The following is a 20,568-nucleotide window of genomic DNA, read 5'->3' on the forward strand; positions in this document are numbered from 1 at the left end:
AGACAGACAGAGAGAGACAGACAGACAGAGAGAGAGACAACAGAGAGAGAGACAACAGAGAGAGAGAGAGAGACAGCAGAGAGAGAGACAGACAGAGAGAGAGACAGAGAGAGAGAGAGAGAGAGAGAGAGACAGCAGAGAGAGAGAGACACCAGAGAGAGACAGACAGAGAGAGAGAGAGACCGACAGAGAATGAAGAGACGACAGCAGAGAGAGACCGACCGAGAGAGAGAGACAGACAGAGAGAGAGATAGGGACGAGAGACACAGAGAGAGAGACACAGAGAGAGACAGACGAGAGAGGCCAGGACACAGAGAGAGAGAGACAAGACACAGAAGAGAGAGACAGACCACAGAGAGGAGACAGACCACAGAGAGAGAGAGAGAGACAGAGAGAGACAGAGAGAGACAGAGAGAGAGACAGACGAGAGAGACAGACACAGAGAGAGAGAGACACAGAGAGAGAGAGAGACAGACAGAGAGAGACAGACACAGAGAGAGAGACAGACACAGAGAGAGAGAGAGACAGACAGAGAGAGACAGACACAGAGAGAGACAGACAGAGAGAGACAGACAGAGAGAGACAGACACAGAGAGAGAGACAGACACAGAGAGAGAGACAGACACAGAGAGAGAGAGACAGACATAACTTCTCCTGGTGCACATGTTGCAGTTTGCGTGTGCAACAATAAATCATAAATAACTATATATTAAAATAATTTAAAGAATACTTCTCCCACAAAAAATGTTTGTATCAACTACTCGCCCTTTTTCTTGCATGTCTCCAAGATTAAAGAAGAATCAAATAAGTAAAGTAATCAACAGCAAAACTGTCAAAACATCAGTTTACAAACTCTCTCACAACTCGTGCAGAATAATCTGATTCAGACTCGCTCGGACTTGTACTTCACCTGGAATGTGTTTTACATCGTAAGGTGTGAAGGTGTGAACAAACGACTATACATGAGACTTAGATTCTTGTTCACCGCGGAGGCCTGCCAGACAAACAACGTTTTATTTAAGAAGTAAACTAATGATCCTTTTGTGGGTGAAGTTTGTGCTGAAGCACTAAATATGTTGCTGTTTCTGACAGTTTCTGCTGATCACCATCATTACATCACAACAGCATGTTTCCTTTCTTTAAAAGGTACGGAAGAGGATCCTTCTCCTTCTCCAAACTCATCAACGGCATCACCACCAGATTCTCCACAGAGTTTGAGTTGAAGGAGGTATGCAGCCCACACGGCCACACATACTGAAGGGAGGGACAGCAAATGCAGAAATTCAGTTTATTTGTGTGTGTGTGTGTGTGTGTGTGTATGTGTGTGTGTGTGTGTGTGTGTGTGTGTGTGTGTGTGTGTGTGTGTGTGTGTGTGTGTGTGTGTGTGTGTGTGTGTGTGTGTGTGTGTGTGTGTGTGTGTGTGTGTGTCTCCCTCCAGCTCAAACAATTCAAAGAAGACAACCTCCATGTTGGATTTGGCTCCGCCACCTTGGGCTTGGAGCAGGCGATAGAGAAGACCACAGCCAACATCAGATGGGTGACGGAGAACAAAGCTCATGTGCAGAAGTGGTTCATTGAAGAGTCACATGACAACACTTAGACACTCACAATTACTCTTTGGTTTTTGTAGTCAGGGATACGTAATGAATGACAATCACTATAATCATCTTTTTCTTGGTAACAGTTGCGCAAAGACGACCCACACACTTACCTCACTGGTCATCATGTGTCACTATATATCATGGCTGTACATATAAAGTTGAACTGTCCAGTCTGTGATTACCAGAAGAAAAGCATTGGAACAAATAGTTTTATAACATTTCGTTTTATACTTTTGTCTTTTTCTTTTCTTCACATTCGATGTGTCTGCTTACTATGATGCATGTAATGCATTTATACCATCAACAGGATGAGGGTCAGTGTTCAATGATAACCTTAATCATGACGTTAACTTCATGTATAGATTATAACACATTATAAACAAGCTTTGAATGCATTATAGACATGGGTGTTACCAACGTTTTTAACAATCCTGCAGCTTCTTCAAGTCATTCTCAACACAGGATGTCTTTTACTTTGAAAATCCATTTTGCCTTCTATGCTGCTTCTTGTCTTTTTTTAAATTATTGATCATTAGATCATAAATCATTGCATCACATAGTAAAATAAGTGTCTGCTAAGACCATGGGAAGAATGACCTGAGGAAGGACCTGATGCCTGCGTCTTCTTCTCGGGTCTCTTTCTGATGAGAAGCTGCTTGTGTGTGTTCAACACTTACATTTGGAGATGGACTGAAAGTAAGTTAATTAAAGAATCCACATAAACTGTGGGGGTGTGTGACTGAACTTCTTTCGAAAATTGGTCTTGTCATGCTGTCAGTAATTAATCAAATATTGGGAACAGCGGTGAGAAACTTCTGCAGTCCCACCCTGTTTGAGAAGTGACAGTTAAAGGAGACATCAAGATCTGACAAGCTTTTATAGACTTTCCATGACCTATTTAAACTTGCTCGTCCTGTCACAGAGTTCTGCACAGCGTGGGAAAACTTGTGTAACGTCTTCTGTGGCTTCTGAGAAGATCAGCTGGATATCTACTCCAGGCTTGGGTTGAAGAATACAATAGTGGTATTAAACCTTTAACTCAGTGGTTCCCAACCTCAGCGCCCCCCTATCCATTATCCAGATCCCTTACCACCCCCCATCAAATAAAATGTAATTGTTTGCATTATTATGATTATTATTCTTATTATTTATTATTTATATTACATATTGATTATATTAGTTTTGTATTTAAATTCTCATAATATTTTTCTTATTATTAGGCTGCTATACCATGTTATCATAAAAACTTAATTTCTCTGAGATTGAAGTTACATAATAACATTTCTAAATAATAATAAATATTATATTATTAAAATATTTTTGTTGTTGTTTTTACCTTCAATTGCCCTGATACAACATGTACCCAGGGAGCAAACAAAGACATTTTATTCAACTGTAAGAAGTTTGAGATTCAAACTTTAATCGGTGTCATAGACTGCAGCCAATCAGGGTCAGACATTCAAACTTTAATTGGTGTTAAACACAACAGCCTCAGAAATAAATTAATTTTTATATAAATATATAGCGCCAAATCACAACTCACTTTTCACAATGAACAGATGCTCTTTTATTAAATAAACTAAACTCTTATGTTATTTATCGAATTTATGTGCACGTTTCCATGTCTACTGCGTTGCTGCTTTGCGCATTCACATTCTCTCCTCTGCTCTGTTTCGCGAAGGTCGGGGCTCCGCTCCCGACACACACAAGCGTGCGCACCTCCAGTCTCCAGCTGAGGCTCCAGCTCTGCTGGTGTTAGTTCTGCTGGTGTTAGCTCAGCTGGTGTTAGCTCTGCTGGTGTTAGCTCAGCTGGTGTTAGCTCTGCTGGTGTTAGCTCAGCTGGTGTTAGCTCTGCTGGTGTTAGCTCTGCTGGTGTTAGCTCTGCTGGTGTTAGCTCTGCTGGTGTTAGCTCTGCTGGTGTTAGCTCAGCTGGTGTTAGCTCTGCTGGTGTTAGCTCTGCTGATGTTAGCTCCGCTACTACGAGCAGCCAGAGTGCAGCTCGTCTGCTGCTGGTCCAAGTCCCGACCAGAGTGTTAGCTTTTTATCATTAATCCAGATTAGTTTTATTCATGATGTATCCTTGGAATAACAATCATGCTTTCGAGCAGTGGCGGCTGAGGGGGGGCGGGGCTGTTTATTTTTGTTTTTTTCAAGCAGCACTTTATCGGCCAGCAAAATAAAAATAAAAGTCTGAAAACAACACAAAGTTGCCTGAACACTGGTCAGAATCAATTCAGAATTTGGTTTATTGCCAAGTACATTTACACATACAACGACTTTGCCTCGCTCTTTTTTTCAAAACTCAGATTTAACAACATAGCAGAGCCTATAAAACAAACGCCCCCCAAAAACACATAAAAGCCCCACTTTCAAAAATATTGTTTCCAGCGCCCCACTGAGAACTCCTGCTTTAAATACAATACTATTGGACACAGTTGTATTCCAACTCTTTAAAAAAAATCAAACTGGATTCACCAACCAGGCAAGACAACACATGAAAAGTTTAAGACCGAACCCAGGAGGCCAAGCCTGAGAATACTATTTGACAATTGCGCAACATTCTGTGACTTTATTTGGATTCATACTGGATCTTTTGGGGAAGTTGCAGATTTTGCCTGACTGGTATAAATAGTAACCCCAAGCCTCTGGCATCAAACTGAAGCTCTTCGGGACTCATTTCTTGGAGCAGCTAATAAAGTGACTTCAGCTACTGCTTTAAAATCTGACTCCACCAGCGACAGGTGAGGAAGCCACTGAGGCCACTGAGTCAAAACTAATTAAACTCAAGGTAAGAAAGATTAACAAGGAAAAAGTGATTTATGTCATTGCATCATGCTGTCATTTGGTGTTAAATGGTGTGTAACATTATTTTAGGTGTTCAGACTAAAAGAACACACCTGTGTTAAAAACTCTGCAAAGGGCTTCTTTGGTTGGATGATTGAATACGATCCAGAAAAGTTTGAGAAGTAGATCCATGACTTTTAAGGCTTATTAGACATTAAAATACTGTTTTATTGACACATCTTGCAACTAAACTGTGATCATTTTATTATTTTTCTTCACAGTCAGCTAGCTAAACACTATAATTAGTAATAAGTTATCCACCACAAATGGACGTTTTGATGTGTTTTACTGGTCAATTACAGTGAAGTGCTGAAACCAGGAGGAACTTTTTGACATTTCTTTGTCGGAGCCCTCGTTGGCCTTATTGAAATGAATGTTTTTTGTCTTTCTATGCAATTCTGAAGTTTATACATGGACAACAGAAAGAGTCACAATTGACCTCGAAGTGTCAAAGTTCTACAAACGTCTCTTTTAAGCAACGCTGCAAGTGACCACTCAGGGAGCAGGGATGAGCTGTGGCGCCGTATCCAGTTCTTATAAGAACGGGGATGTACTATAACACTGCGCCCTCCCTGAAATTCAAAGTGGTTTTTTTTGTTGTGTTTTTTTATATTCACAACTCACATTGAACAGGTGCTGCTTAATTAAATAAACTAAACGCTTATGTTATTTATCTACTTTATGTGCACGTTTCAGTGTGTACTGTCTGCTTCCTGTTTTGTGAAGGGCGCACACACACAAACGTGCCTGCACACACCTACAGTCAGAGACAGAGCGGAGGAAAGGAGAGGAGAGAATCTTGTGCAAGATTCTTGTTGTTTGGAGTTGTATCCTCATGATTGTTTGCACTTATTGTAAGTCGATTTGGACAAAAGCGTCAGCTCAATGGACTGTAATGTAATGTAACTAAAAAAAAGAAAATCCTCGCCGTGCACTCTTATGAGATGAGATGACATGCTTATTAGAGGACACACATAAATCACCCTGCGCAGAAAAGAGTGTAGAAATAAACCATGAATGCTATCAGGGTGTATTAGGAACTGACCATGCACACCTCTCTGTTTGCATTATGTGCATGCAGCTCAGAGGAGCAGAGCAGGCACACAAGAGGCATTTCATCTGTATTCTACAGTCACACATCTCATGTGTGGCTGATGGAACAATTTGAATCAATACTGCCGTCACGTAACAGTTCTTTTCTTCGTTTACACACTAAATGCAGTGATACAGCTGTTAAAACATGGCTGAGCACACTGCAGTATCGCGCTGAAAGCATCCTGACTGCCCTCCAGCCTCTGCTGATGCTCAGCCTGCAGCGTCTCACTCATTTCATTTGAATTCATTACGAGAAAACAAAAGAAAATTACAGGTGACTCATCCGCCGTCACTGTGCTCAGCTGACTGCTGATGCGGCCGTTTTATCATCATTTTATTGGGCAAGAGACGTGTTCACAAGGATTTGCTTATGTATGTCCTGAGGTTAGGGAGACATTTCTGTGCCAATTGTGTTGAAATAGCCGACCGTGCACTAAAACTGTTTTCAGTTTAGCTGTTGGAATGTGTCCATTTCTTAAAACTGTTTGGGTCAAACCAAAGCAAAGTTAGATTTTGCAAAAACATTTGATGCTAAATAAAAGTTTATGCAGCTTTATAAACTCATCTTTATCCAACTTTGTGATAATGAAGGATCTTTAGTGTTGGACCGGACACACACACACACACACACACACACACACACACACACACACACACACACACACACACACACACACACACACACACACACACACACACAGTTTGACACAGACTGTTCTTTCACTTCCACACAACTTACTGTATAAACAGAGACAACACAGGCCAGCTTCTAAAGAGGGCTTTTATTCGGACGTATTGTGCAGGTATAAAGTTCACAGATTACACATGACTCTCTCTTATCTCAAGGACTTTTTTTACAACTAAACGACTTTCGGCTTTTTTCCCCGCACAGGAAATTAACCATTAACTTTTAGGTAAATCTAACAAGCCAGGGCATAAAAAGCAATCACTTGTCTGCCTTCTGTCTTCTTCTTCTCGGGTGAAGACATGGGGAAAGGCATCTTCCTCAGCAAAGCGGTAGCAGTGACCTGTGTGGTTGCAGCCATCGGTGCTGCGGCCACCATCATAGCCCTGTCTGTGGTGTTTGCTCAGGAGAAGTCGAAGAATGAAGCATTATCTTCATCCACAGCCAGCCCCAATACCATCCCCCCTGTCTCCACCACCCCCTCCACCCCGAAGGAGCCCTGGGACCATTACAGACTTCCACACTCCCTCGCTCCTGTCTCCTACAACGTCACCCTGTGGCCCCGGCTGAAGCCCGACGCAAACGGCCTGTACATCTTCACCGGACACTCAGTGGTGGTGTTCAGGTGTGTGAAGGAGACTGACCTCATCATCATCCACTCCAATAAGCTCAACCTCACCAAGTTCGAGGGTCACCTTGCTAAACTGACGGGGCTCAATGGAGCCACTGCCCCCGGCCTGAAAACATCCTGGCTGGAGATTCCCACCCAGTTCCTGGTGTTGCAGCTCAACAGCCCGCTGCAGGCCGGCAGCTCATACGAGCTCTTCACAGACTTTGTTGGGGAGCTGGCTGACGACCTGGGAGGATTCTACAGGAGTGAATACTTGGAGGATGGGGAGAAAAAGTACGATGCTATTTTATTTTCATATTTTGGTTCATTGTAAATATTAATCTGTTATTAAGTGATACACACAGGAGGAAACACAATTACAATGTATTAAGACATTGAACAGGGTTTACATTATAGTACGAGAGTATCTAAAGGTGGAGGCTGAGTTTTTATATCTATTGTCAGAGTTGTGGCCACGACTCAAATGCAGCCAACGGATGCCAGGAAAGCGTTCCCCTGCTTCGATGAGCCGGCCATGAAAGCTGTCTTCCACATGACTCTCATTCACCCCCCCGAGACGGTGGCTCTGTCCAACTCCATCAGCTACGGCAAGTTCTTCCTTCAGTGTCCAACATTTTACATGTGAACTGTCCATGTTTATGTTTCCTTAGTAACTTAATATAATAATTAGTAATAACCCCCCCCCCACACACACACACACACAGACCCTGTTAACGTCACTCGGGATGGACACAGTTTATTCCAGACGGCTTTTGAACCCACAAAGATCATGTCAACCTACTTGCTGGCTTTTGTTGTGTGTGAGTTCACATTCACTACGACGAACACAACCGAAGAAGTTTTGGTAATTATTTTTTACATTTTACAACACAAATGGAAATGAGTATAACATTTACATACATTTATGTGTATTTAAATATGTTGTCATTATGTTCATTTTGCACGTATTCTGTTTTGTAATGTTTTGACATTAATCAGTTTTAAGAGCCACACTTTACCCCAATACCACTTCTACTGCTCTTAATACTACTCTGCACTAATGTAACATTCAATAAATAACAACCAGGCATTAAATCAAAGGCAGAACAACAAATATTGAGGTGTACGCTGAAGTTTAAGCTTATTTTATCGACCCCTTTCTGGATATTATATTCTAACAGGCAACTCTTTTACAACTAAGTTCACAAAAATACTCTTTCACAGTTATAAAGTTTCATAAAAAATATTAATCATATCTCAGTTTTATATGTGTTTAATACCTTTTTTTTTTAAACGTATCTTATCATACATTGATTTAATTTTAATTATAGTATATTTATGCTTCCGGTTTAACAGTTTGTGTTAGTTAACTGATTTAATGAAGTGAATTCAATCACAATTTGTTGTTATTAGTTATTATAAATGCAGTATTATGAACCACTGCTACTCCTACGACTACAACTACCAACACAAACAACAGACGTTGGCTCGACTGTTGTTTGCTGCTCAGCTCTGTGGTTTCAGTGTTTCTGTGCTGCCCTCTGCTGGACTGGTCTCACATTTTTATGTCTAGTTAATAACGCACTTGCTTGTGTCTAGATCAGGATCTGGGCTCGCAGGAAGGCCATCGAGGAGGGTCATGGAAACTACGCCCTGGAGAAGACCGGGCCCATTCTGAAATTCTTTGAACACTACTACAATTCTTCTTACCCCCTGAAAAAGTCAGGTAGGAACCACACACACACACACACACACACACACACACACACACACACACACACTCACACAAACACACACACACACACACACACACACACACACACACACACACACACACACTCACACAAACACACACACACACACACACACACACACACACACACACACACATACACACACACACACACACACACACACACACACACACACACACATATCTGGGATTTTGTTCCAGATATGCATGGATGTCACTCCAAGAGACACGCATCAAACAGAAAGAGAATCAAAATGAACAGAAGGACACATAAAAAGACTCAATGATTACAAGAAAGAAAAACAACCCTAAAGAGACACACAAGGACTACAAATAGACACACAAGGACTACAAATAGACACACAAGGACTACAAATAGACACACAAGGACTACAAATAGACACCAAAGGATTACATAAATGGGCAAAAAAAAACACACACGAAAATAACAAAAAAAGCCCAAAAACAATTACAAATAAAATGCACAGCCAACAGTCAAATGAATAACCCGTATTGATCTCTCTAATTGTTTTCAGACCAGATCGCTCTTCCTGACTTCAGTGCTGGAGCCATGGAGAACTGGGGCCTGATCACCTACAGAGAAACCGCCCTCTTGTACAATCCTGGCGTTTCATCCAATGGAGACAAGGAGTGGGTGGCAACAGTCATCTCGCATGAGCTCGCTCATATGGTATCAGGACATTGAGTAATATACTGCCAATCATATCTTTGTAATTGTGTTTAGCTTGGAAATTTGTTAAAATTAATCTCTGTCCTCGCAGTGGTTTGGGAACTTGGTGACTACGCGGTGGTGGAACGACTTATGGCTCAACGAGGGGTTTGCCACCTACGTCTCTTATCTCGGAGCCGACTATGCTGAACCAAATTGGAATATGGTGAGTTTTCTTCTCTTGGAGAAATATATCCAAGCTGAGAATTTACTCTTTGAATATACTGAATGGACCCATATTGTTCAAAGTGAGATATTAATGTCTTTTTTTAGTCGGTCAGATTGTGATGTCACAACTATACAATATATAGATAGAAAGTGCCGCTAAAGTGCCGTTACAGGCATTCCCCGGCTGACCAATCAGAGCAGACTGGACAAAAAATTGTGTCCTATGTCTTTTCCTAACCACTTTTCCTAGACCTTGTTTTGAAAAGGTCATGAGGTCAAGGAAAGAAGTGAATGAGATTTTATAAAAGTTTATAAAAAATGAAAAAAATTGAAAAAAACATTAAGAAAAGAAGAAAAACACAAAGAAAAAAGAAAGAATAAAGAAAAATTAAGACAAATAAGAAAAGAAATAAAGAAAAAACAAGAAAGAATTAAGAAAGAATTGAGACAAACTTAATGTTGAATCACACCTCCTGAGAAGGATGTTTTCATTTGTTCCAGCTCTTATCATCGCTGCCACTTCATACTTTTAATAATTTTTAATACATTTTGCTCAGCTTGGAACATTCCTAAGGAAAAAAAAAAGTTTAGACATTCAAATATTCCCATATGTGTTGTGTGTATTTTCCAGAAAGATTTAATAGTTCTGAATGAGGTCATTGGTGTGATGGGTGTGGATGCTTTGGTCTCCTCCCACCCACTCTCATCCAAAGAGGAGGACGTCATGAGGCCAGAGCAGATCAGTGAGCTCTTTGACTCCATCACATACAGCAAGGTGCGCCACATTCATGGTTAACATCACTCATTTGCCTCATTTGCCAAAATACAAAAATGTATGAATTTTACGATACATATCTTTAAAGGAGCTTTTCTCTAAAGGAGCTTTTTCTCCCACTCTTCAGCAGAAGTCTCCACTTCAGTAGCACTTACATACACCAAACTTTCCACTTTCATTCCTCTCTATATTCTGAAGCTTTGTGCAGAGGGCTTTGTTCACATATCACTCACAGCTCATGTTATACACGCTACACTCACTACATGCAGGAGATGCACAGAGTTCTGTGTGTTGACAGGATTTAGTGATTTATGGAGTGATACAAAGACAGATCCAGAATCTGTACAAACCTTTGACATGTGAACAACATGAAACACTTTGAACCTGCATCACTTTATATCTGGACATGTATCAAATCAGCACAAATTTAACTAGATAATGCCTCATTTGCACATTTTAACATACATTTTTAGAAAACATGTAATAAAACAAATGATTGCCTCATGTAATTAATCAAAAGGGGAAGTTTCATGGTGATGTCTATTAGTTACACCTATACATGTTTATATACACCGCCTGTGTTTCATTACAGGGAGGTTCAGTCCTCAGGATGCTCTCAGAATTTCTCACCGAGGACGTCTTTTCCAGAGGACTCCAAGTGAGTGCAGCTGTTTAAATGTAGTTTTTTATTCTGTTAATGTTGTCATATCACCATTTTATTGAGCTGCATCTAACTTATTTTGTTCACCACAACTAGAGTGTAATTAATAAGTTATTATCTGTCTGCAGACGTACTTAAAGGAGTTCCAGTATAGTAACGCAGTCTACACAGACCTCTGGAAACACCTGCAAATGGTAAAGTCGCACCTTTATTACAGTTCATTTCTTCATTCTTCATCATTATCATTTTCTCTTTCCCTTTCTTCCCTCGTCTTAACCCCTCCGCCCACTTCCCCTACTATTGTAAAGCGGCTTTGAGGTCTCGAAAAGCGCTATATAAATTACATTTATTATTATTATTATTATTATTATTATTATTATTATTATTATTATTATTATTATTATTATAATTATCAGTATTATTATTATTATTATTATTATCAGTATTATTATTATTATTATTATTATTATAATTATCAGTATTATTATTATTATTATTATTATTATTATTATTATCAGTATTATTATTATTATTATTATTATTATTATTATCAGTATTATTATTATTATTATTATTATTATTATCAGTATTATTATTATTATTATTATTATTATAATTATCAGTATTATTATTATTATTATTATTATTATTATAATTATCAGTATTATTATTATTATTATTATTATTATTATTATTATTATTAGTTCTACCTTTGGACAGTATCAATACATTTGAGACAACAAGCTGTAAACGCAAGTGATCGCTGTACAAAGTCAGGCTAATGTGTTAGCATACAGTTTAAACATCCATTAGCAGAGAAACATTAGCGCTCATTTGGAGTTGTGTTTCTAGACACAATATAAATACATTATTAAGTCTCCTATTAGCTCTGTTTTTGGTCTCCACCAAATCCTGAGACAAACTAACATGAAATTTGTGCCTTTTCACCGATGTTTTATGTTAAAGATTAATCGAATAACTGATAAATTGTCAACTATTAAATTATTCTCTGACTACTTTGATAGTTCATTACAAAAACAGAACAAATTCTGTCATTCTAGCTTCTTAAACGTAAACATTATCTCGTTTCTTTACTCCTTTATGACGGTAAACTGAATGTTTATTTATAAACCAAAAAACGAATTGATTAATCGATAATCGAGGGATATGATGTGTCTTTTGAAAGATAAATGAACATGTGCTTCCTCCCCAACAGAAATAAAACTTGCTTAGTTCAGGGCACTTAGTGATACAACGTGTTAGTGCTAGTGTTACCTAATGTTAGCAAACTTTAGGTAGGTGTGTAACTCACATTATCAGTCATTTTGCTGACTTTTCTACATGAGCAGAGAGCAACGAAGATTCATACTATTACTAATTCTTGATTATTTTTCAGGCAGTGGCTGAGTCCAGCATAGTGCTGCCCCACTCTGTGGAGGTCATCATGAACCGGTGGATCCTACAGATGGGGTTCCCAGTGGTCACCATCGACACAAAGACTGGAAACATTTCCCAGAAACATTTCCTGTTGAACCCCGACTCTGTAGTGAATAGACCCTCAGAGTTCAAGTAGGAAACATTCTCAATGTTAATGTTAAATATGCTGAATAAGCTGTATGTGGTCATATGTAACCTAAAGAAACTCATGCTCTCTGTCTGTCTGTACCTGTACTGTAGCTACGAGTGGTTTGTCCCTGTTACGTGGATTAACACTGGTGGAGCTGAACAGTCGTACTGGCTTCTTGATAAAGAAGGTAAGATTTATTTCAGGTGTACGTTCAGAGTGTTGTGAAGACGATGAACACAGTACAGAAATATTCTTTTCTCCAAACAGCAACAAACATAAACATGAGTCTTGGTGCTAATGAGTGGCTGGTGGCCAACATAAACATGACGGGCTTCTACAGAGTCAACTACGACACTGAAAACTGGGAGAGCCTCCTCGCCAAGCTGAGCACCAAACATCAGGTACAACACTGGAGAAGATGTCACATCACTTCTATAGCTTTAATATGACTATGCAAACCACCAAACTCAATTCTTGTTCACTTTTCAGGATATTCCAGTGATCAACCGAGCTCAACTTATCGACGACGCTTTTAACCTCGCAAGGTGAGGCCATATTTTTACAATTTATTCAGCACATTTCATACCCAAACCAACGTGCTTTACAGATTACACAGATTACAAGAAACAAGTGATGTAACACACAGTTTGAAAACAATAAACTAACAAATACATTCAATGGTGATTAGGGAGGTCTTTAGCTTGGATTTGAAAGTAGTCAGCATTGTCTCAAGTCTTAGCTCTTCTAAATTGAGAAACTGTTTGTGCCATTTTCAGGGCGAAGATGGTGAGCACAACTCTGGCTCTGAGGACGACCAAGTTCCTCGATAAAGAAGTGGAATACATGCCCTGGGAGACAGCCAGACGCAACCTGAACTACTTCTTCCTGATGTTTGACCGCAGTGAAGTGTACGGGCCCATGCAGGTTTGTGATGAACTTCATTCAAATGCAGATCCCAGAAAACAAAGGTGTTTCTGAAGGAATGCAGATTTAGTTTTATGTGGGAAAACATAACTGGAAATCATATGCAATGCCGATTGAAAGAAAGTCTTCAGTAATCTTTTTGATGAACAAAACGTGTCCATCTTCCCCCCTCAGGCTTACCTAAAGAAACAGGTCACTCCTTTGTTCAACCACTTCAAAGAGCTCACTGTCAACTGGACAAAGATCCCAGAGAGTCACACCGACCAGTAAGGATGTGAACATGCAGTACCATCTAAAACATGTCTGCTTCTCTTTCACCTGTGTGCTGTAGCTACCTCTGGGACAATCACTGTAGCAGGATATGTTTGATACTTGAACCTTCTGTCACAATGTTACAATGATCACTTCAAAATTGGATAACATTTGTGTGTTTGGATGATAAAACAACTTTCTTTAAATTTACAATTTACATTGCATTGGGGACCCTACTCTCTGCCCAGACCCTGGGGATGTGAGGTCTGCAGTTGGACCCTTCTGGAATATTCTTCTGACCCTTGTATCATCTCATATCTCTGTCCAGGTACAACCAGGTGAATGCAATCTCCATGGCCTGCAGTACTGGAGTGGAAGGCTGTAAGGAGCTGACCACTGGCTGGTTCAGAGAGTGGATGAAAAATCCATCTCTCAACAAGTATGTTCACGCCCCACACTTCTTGTTTCAAACATCCTTCTTCCTTTCTTCCTAATTTTCAGTCTAAATGTCAAAGTTGTTAACTTGTTTTTTTTTTATTCAAGAATTTCCTTTGCCATCTAAGACTCCTTCCCTAGTCCCTGCTGCCACCACCTCTAACTCTCTGTAATCTCTATCAATGGCTCCAGAATTAGTCCCAACTTGAAGTACACAGTGTACTGCAGTGCGATCGCAGCAGGCGGAGTGGATGAGTGGGACTTTGCTTGGTCCATGTTCAAGAACGCCACCATTGCTTCTGAGGCTGATAAGCTCATGTCTGCTCTGGCCTGCACCAAACAGCCCTGGCTGCTGAACAGGTCAGTATACTGACGTCACGCAGGATAATGTTTGTTCCCTCTGCAGCATGCTCTGATGGCATGACGAATAAACAAAGACCCTCCATACTTTACATACACGTTAGTCCTCACTGTGAGTGTGTTTCAGGTATCTGGAGTATTGTCTGGACCCAGCGAAGATCCGTAAGCAGGATGCCACCTCCACCATCATTACCATTGCTAGTAACGCCATCGGTCAGCCTCTGGCATGGGACTTTGTCAGAGCCAAATGGAACCATATATTCAACGAGTGAGTTTGTCCATAACATAGTAATAGTACAGTAAACTCAGCAGGTAGAGGTCAGGGTTAAACATGTTGCTATTGGAGACAAAAAGGAGGATTTGTAGTCTGGAGGTGTTGGTCCAAACTGCATTATCTAAAACTACTATCATATGGATTACCATGAAGTTTGGTTGGCCCAGATGTCCAGGATGAATCCGGCTCATTTTGGTTTGCAAATGGACTTGTCCTCTAACACCTTATGCAGGTCAAAATGTTGCTTTGTCCAAGTTTGTGACCAAAACCCAGAATTCTATTCCCTCCAACCTATATTCCTCTGCTGTTAATATTAGCATGCTAACACGCTAAACTAACATGGTAAACACTATACCTGTTAAACATCTGCATGTTAGCACACTGACGTTAGCATTTAGCTGTCAGTACCAGTCGTGTCCTGAGTACAGCCTCATTCCCCTCTTCTTTGTGTCTTTTCTTCAGCTATGGCGGAGGATCTTTTTCCTTCGGAGGACTAATTAATGGACTGACCAAACGATTCGCCTCTGAGTTTGATTTGAAACAGGTACAGTTTCTCTAGTAGGCTATTTGTTCTTTCCCTATGTGTTTTATTTCACATTGACAATTCATGAGTAGCTTCATATTAATGACTAATGTTTGCAAGGTACTGTAGATGACTTGTTCATATATCCTAATCCTATATTTAGTTTATAAGATCTTACTGATCCCACACCGGAGGAAATTCAAATGTTAAAGCAGCTCAAGAGTCAAAGAAGCAAAAAAAAACCACAAAAATATTAAATAAAAAAACATGTTTACATATTTACTTATTGCACTGGAGAATTGCTCCTATGGTGTTCAGCATTATACTAGAAAGAAACATAAATATGTATATAAATGTGTAATATGAATATCATTTCACAGGATACAGAAATTGCACAGGGCAGACCTTTTAGTCTTGTACTCTACATGCAGAATTTAATCCCAGTAACCCCCCCCCCCCCCCCCCCCCACTCCTCTGTAGTTGAAGGACTTCAAAGAAGACAATGCCGGGCAGTTCGGCTCGGCCACCGCGGCTCTCGAGCAGGCGCTGGAGAGAACCGAGGCCAACATGCAGTGGATGGCCGTGAACAAGGACGAGGTGCTGAACTGGTTCAACAGTGAAACTTCTCCGCTTTAACTCTCCAGATTGTTTTTAATTTTTACTCTAGCTGGAACCAAATGTGTTGTTATAAATGTTCTTAATGTGATTTTGATTAAACATTTTTATGAATAAAGACTATTTTAGCAAAAGTTTTGTACAGAGAATATATGTTTTAATACTGTACATTCGATTTTAGAGGGTTGAGCAATATAACAATATTATATTGATATTGTGATACGATATCGTCTTACATTGTGGATATTGTAATATTACATAAGTCTAAATTTAAAGGCTACAGTAAAGAGATTAAGACTCTAACTCTTCTATTCTTCATCTTTACCCACTTTGTCATTATATCCACATTACTGACAATTATGTACCAAAAATCTGATTGTGTAAATATTTGGTGAAAACACCAATAGTCCACCCTACAATATCAATATCAAGGACAAAATATCAAGATATTAGATTTATTTCAGTTTGTGTTTCTGTAGGACTGCAGTGAAAAAAAAGCAATTTAAGGTAAAATAATAACCAAAAATACATTTTCAGTTATTACAGCCTCTACAGGCATCTCTGCAACTTCACAGGTCACAGTGTTCACACAGCAACAGTGTCAAATATCAATTGGTAAAATGATTAATGACTCATTTACTCACATTTCTGTGTGTTCTGGGTCATATATGGACACTGCAGAGAAACATCTTCACAGGAAGGAACAATAAAACCAGTTCAGAAGCTTTATTGTCCAAGTTTCTGAACTTAATGAGATATTTATCATGAGGTTTCTTTCATGGTCTCAACCTCCAGCCATGTTTACTCAGGATAGAAAAGGTGCCAATTAGCCGCTCCCAGTTCAGCTGCCAGTCCTCTCCGTGGGGGTCTTTCCTTAAGGACTTTAGAGGGGATGTGCTCGCTGTTTAGCACCTCATTGTCCTGCTGACAGCTGCAGTGTTTGTGTAAGGAAGTGGAGGCCAAGCACCACGTCTGGATCATTTCATGTGTTTTAAAAACCTCACAGAAACGAAACATCTGGATGAATACGACAAACTCAAGGGTTTCAATTTTTGATAAATAATGTTTATTCTGTTCGCATTGTAAAAAGCTCAATAAATATACAGTTCTATATACAAAAAAAGACTTAAATATACTTTGTTCAAAATAACAAAAATGAGAAGTTTTGTCCATAAGTTTTCTTGGAGGTCATTGTTGCAATGAGAATGTAGTCGAGTGGATGGACGTTCGTATCGCTCAGCAACGTCTGGAGAAAGCTGCATTTTCAAGTTGCCAGTACTGCTCGCTGGTGAAGCAAACTCCACTTGAAACCTGACAACAGAAAAAAGATTTTTTGTTAGGAACTCATTCAACTTTAACATTCAAATTCTCTATAGTTTAAAAGCTATTTAACTCGTGGAGTTGTCTGATGAACATACCTGATATGAGGGCTGCACAGAGGCGGTGCTCATGGTGTTAAAGTCTGCTTCCTGTGGGCTGCAGCTGGCTGTGGGCTGATCCAGGAGCTGGTTGAGGTTTTGGGGCTGCTCCACAAAGCCTGAGGATCTCTGCTCCAGCGCCTCCTCGCTGAGGCCCAGCTGAGCCGACAGGTAGGAGATGTAGCGGATGGTGAGGCGCAGCGTATCGATCTTGGTCAGGGTCTGCCCGGCTGGTGCCACTGAGGGTGGCAGGTATGTCCTGAGGTGTTGCAGGGACTTGGTCAGATCCCTCATCCTCAGCTTCTCTCTGTCGCTGGCTGTCTGCCGCTTCTTCCCCGGATACCTGGATCTGGATTTCTTTGTGGTGGTGGAGGTGGTTGTGGAGGATCTGGAGCAGGGCAGTGTTTGCATCTCGTGGGTAAGACGAGGCGCTGCCGGGCTTTTAAAGACGAAACAGTCCAAAGCGTTTTGGTTGTTTCCGGCAGCCTGGAAGGAGTTAGGGGAGAAGCAGAAGGAGTCCACAGAAGAGGTGGGAGACAGGCTGCTGCCGGCGCTGAAGTACCCAGCGTCCGAGGCTGGATCGTAGGTCAGAGCATCGGGAGACTTGTCCAGCAGGGACTCGCAGTCAAACAGGAAGATGTTGTCCTGGAGCTGGAGAGGAGAGCAGTAGGAAACCTCCATCGTCGCTGTGGTTGTAGATGTCGCTGTGGTTGTGAGCTCTTCCCTGAGCAGTGAGCTGTCAGTGTGTTGCTGGTGAGGCAGAGGATAGTGAGGAGGACCGGGGAGGCTGCTCCATATATGTGCTGGGAGGTGCGAGGTTGCACCTCCGGCAGCCACCTCGGGTCCTGAGAAGCTCTGGGAGCAGGGCTGACACCCAGCCAGGGGGTCCCATGGGAAACATGCCAGCTCCAGGACAGAGTGTGACCTGGCAGCTCGCACGGGCATCATGAAGAAGACTAATTCACACTATACGCTGCTGCAGCCTGGGAACAGGACCCGCCATGACAGGGGGCACCTGGCTCACAGGAAGCTTTCACTAGAAAACACATTTAAATAATGAAACAATAACGGATGAATCGATGCAATGAGAGACAAATAAATGTTCCAAATAAGTTGAATTAAATGACGACTTTACATTGAAGAATAAAAGGACAGATGTTTATGAATATTTTATGCCAAATCTATGAACATCTACTTTTTGAGGAAGACTTTGAGGTAAAGACTCTTTATTTCTTCTTCTTTTATACATTGATATACTTGTTGTTGTTGTTATCATCTCATCATGTCTCTTTGAAATGAAACAATAAGCTGTGTAACCGTCAGGTCAAGTGAAACACAGTGTGTCCATCACCACGTACAGTACAAGTTGTTAAGTGTGAACGTTCTGCATCTCTTCCTTTCTGCCCTGGTGTCCTCTACAAGGTGAGGCTGGATAAGTGTGCCAGCTGTGAAGTGTGAGGACTTTACACCTCGTCCTGTTTGGACAGCAGTGAGGCCTCACAGGCCCGGGACGCCTGATCTGCACAGAAAGAATGTGCAGAGCCATTAACGACTAACACACTTTGTACCTGAGGAATTGGACCGAACTGTTATTAAGTTCAATGAAACACAGTTCTGCTCCACCGTCCTGGGACCCTGATGGACTTCCAGATGTTCAAAACAAGTATCTTCAATTTTCTTGTTGCATTTAATGTTTTTTGCAAATATAATTCACATAATGTCGTAACGTCACTGATGCCTAACGTTGTGCTTTGCATCCACTCACACGGTTTGTTTGAGCAGAGGAGGGTTTTTATTCTCTCTGATGTTTCTGTGGATCCGAGTCCCGACCAGCGTTCCCACAAAACCTCCGCGTCACATTTGACTCCAGAGGTGAAAGGTATGAGCGGGACGTGTGAGCCGCTCTCGCACAGCTCCCCACCACCTGCGCTCTGCAACAAAAACAGACGTCTGAATGAGAGGAAATATCCAAATTAAAGACGGGGAATAAAAACATTAGAAGTGATGCTGCTTCAGTTTCCACTTCTCACCACATCACATGATTACAGATTACTTCTTTAACACTTAAAGCTAATTGTCAGAGGTGGAATGTAACCGAGTACATTTACTGTGCTGCACTTAAGTACAATTGTGAGGTACTTGTACATTTCTTGTGTATTTCCATTTCATGCCAGATTCAATCTTTTTCTTCGTTACATTTTGGAGGTAAATATTCTACTTTTAACTCCACTTTCATAATAATACTTAATAATAATAAGATTATTAACGCAACATATACATAAACATATAAGTTATATGTTGTTATAGATTAAGCTACCCATCAGTCTTTTACCAGCTGCAGCATTAAAGTGACACGTTAATTATAATTATAATAATTATAATTCAGCAATATATTATATATGATTTTAAATCCTTTATTAGTCCCAGAAATGTGCAGTGTTACAATGAGCCATTCTTCATAATGAGTACTTTTACTTTCTGTATTTGTACACTGTAGTGTTGCTTCTTGCATCTCTGCTAATCGTCTGGGATTGATTGAAGTTTGAAGCTTTTACAGATGGAATCAGTTTTATTCAATATTCTTCATTTTATTTTATTGTGTTTATTGTAGTGCACAGAACATCTTCAGAAACTATCAGCTGCTTATTATTTTCCATTATAAATAGAGTTTCCGCTGCTGTCAGCTTCCTTGTCTCCTCCCGGGCCGATGATATCTGTCTCCTCTTAATCCACATTAAGCTCTGACGGTGTTTACTCACATGTAATGAGTGAATCATCAGCACAGCAGTGCTAACCCTTTCATCCCAAACCCTCCAAGACCAGAGAGTTTATTATCTCTTCTGTGATGAAAGGCCTAAGTGAGTATATTAAGCTTTGTGTTGCTTGCATATCAAATGAGCTGCATGTATGTGGCAAACTAAACACTCCAGCCTAATTCCCCCGCCTGCTATGCAGATCCACACTCCTCTATGAATATTAAAGCCTCTCTGTTGGCTCCGGCAGGTAATTAACTCGCTGTAGGTGAGAGAAAAAGGGAAAAGAGCGGGGAAGTTCTTCTATCTGAGTCTAGACTTAGCGGTGCCAAGGACCTCTGTGTGTTTGCAGAGCCACATTAACAAAGAGACACTAAATAAACCAGATCACCTGCAGCTTGATCTCTGATCTGCTGCGGAGCTCAAAACAATCTTAAAAGCTTCAGACCACGAGAGGAAAGGATGTAACTTGATCCCATGTTAAAGGAATTACATAATAATGTGTTACAGTAATATTCACACGCT

General features: G+C 40.6%; 2 protein-coding genes and 1 long non-coding RNA gene across 3 annotated transcripts; 2 read left to right on the forward strand and 1 right to left on the reverse strand.

Annotated features, from left to right (window-relative positions):
* Positions 1-1,127: 1,127 nt before the first annotated feature.
* Positions 1,128-2,329, forward strand: LOC115027798 (uncharacterized). Its single transcript, XR_003834401.1, has 2 exons — positions 1,128-1,228; positions 1,439-2,329. It is a non-coding gene; the product is annotated as an uncharacterized LOC115027798 (long non-coding RNA).
* Positions 2,330-6,527: 4,198 nt separating this feature from the next.
* LOC115027786 (aminopeptidase Ey-like) lies at positions 6,528-16,006 on the forward strand. The gene is made up of 20 exons (XM_029461279.1): positions 6,528-7,129; positions 7,301-7,443; positions 7,561-7,700; positions 8,435-8,561; positions 9,125-9,279; positions 9,371-9,484; positions 10,118-10,261; positions 10,854-10,919; positions 11,051-11,116; positions 12,319-12,491; positions 12,600-12,676; positions 12,757-12,890; positions 12,979-13,034; positions 13,266-13,413; positions 13,588-13,679; positions 13,994-14,104; positions 14,293-14,460; positions 14,588-14,728; positions 15,197-15,278; positions 15,738-16,006. Exons 1-20 carry the CDS (start codon positions 6,528-6,530, stop codon positions 15,891-15,893), a joined length of 2,895 nt encoding a protein of 964 aa, XP_029317139.1. The 3' UTR covers positions 15,894-16,006.
* A 1,102-nt stretch (positions 16,007-17,108) lies between these two features.
* LOC115004219 (mesogenin-1-like) lies at positions 17,109-17,971 on the reverse strand. Its single transcript, XM_029426079.1, has 2 exons — positions 17,291-17,971; positions 17,109-17,183 (listed from the first exon to the last, which is right to left on the reverse strand). The coding sequence occupies exons 1-2, from the start codon at positions 17,969-17,971 to the stop codon at positions 17,109-17,111; spliced, it is 756 nt and encodes a 251-aa protein (XP_029281939.1).
* Positions 17,972-20,568: the final 2,597 nt, after the last annotated feature.

The sequence above is a fragment of the Cottoperca gobio genome, chromosome 3 (genome assembly GCF_900634415.1).
Source record: "Cottoperca gobio chromosome 3, fCotGob3.1, whole genome shotgun sequence".
NCBI lineage: Eukaryota > Metazoa > Chordata > Actinopteri > Perciformes > Bovichtidae > Cottoperca > Cottoperca gobio.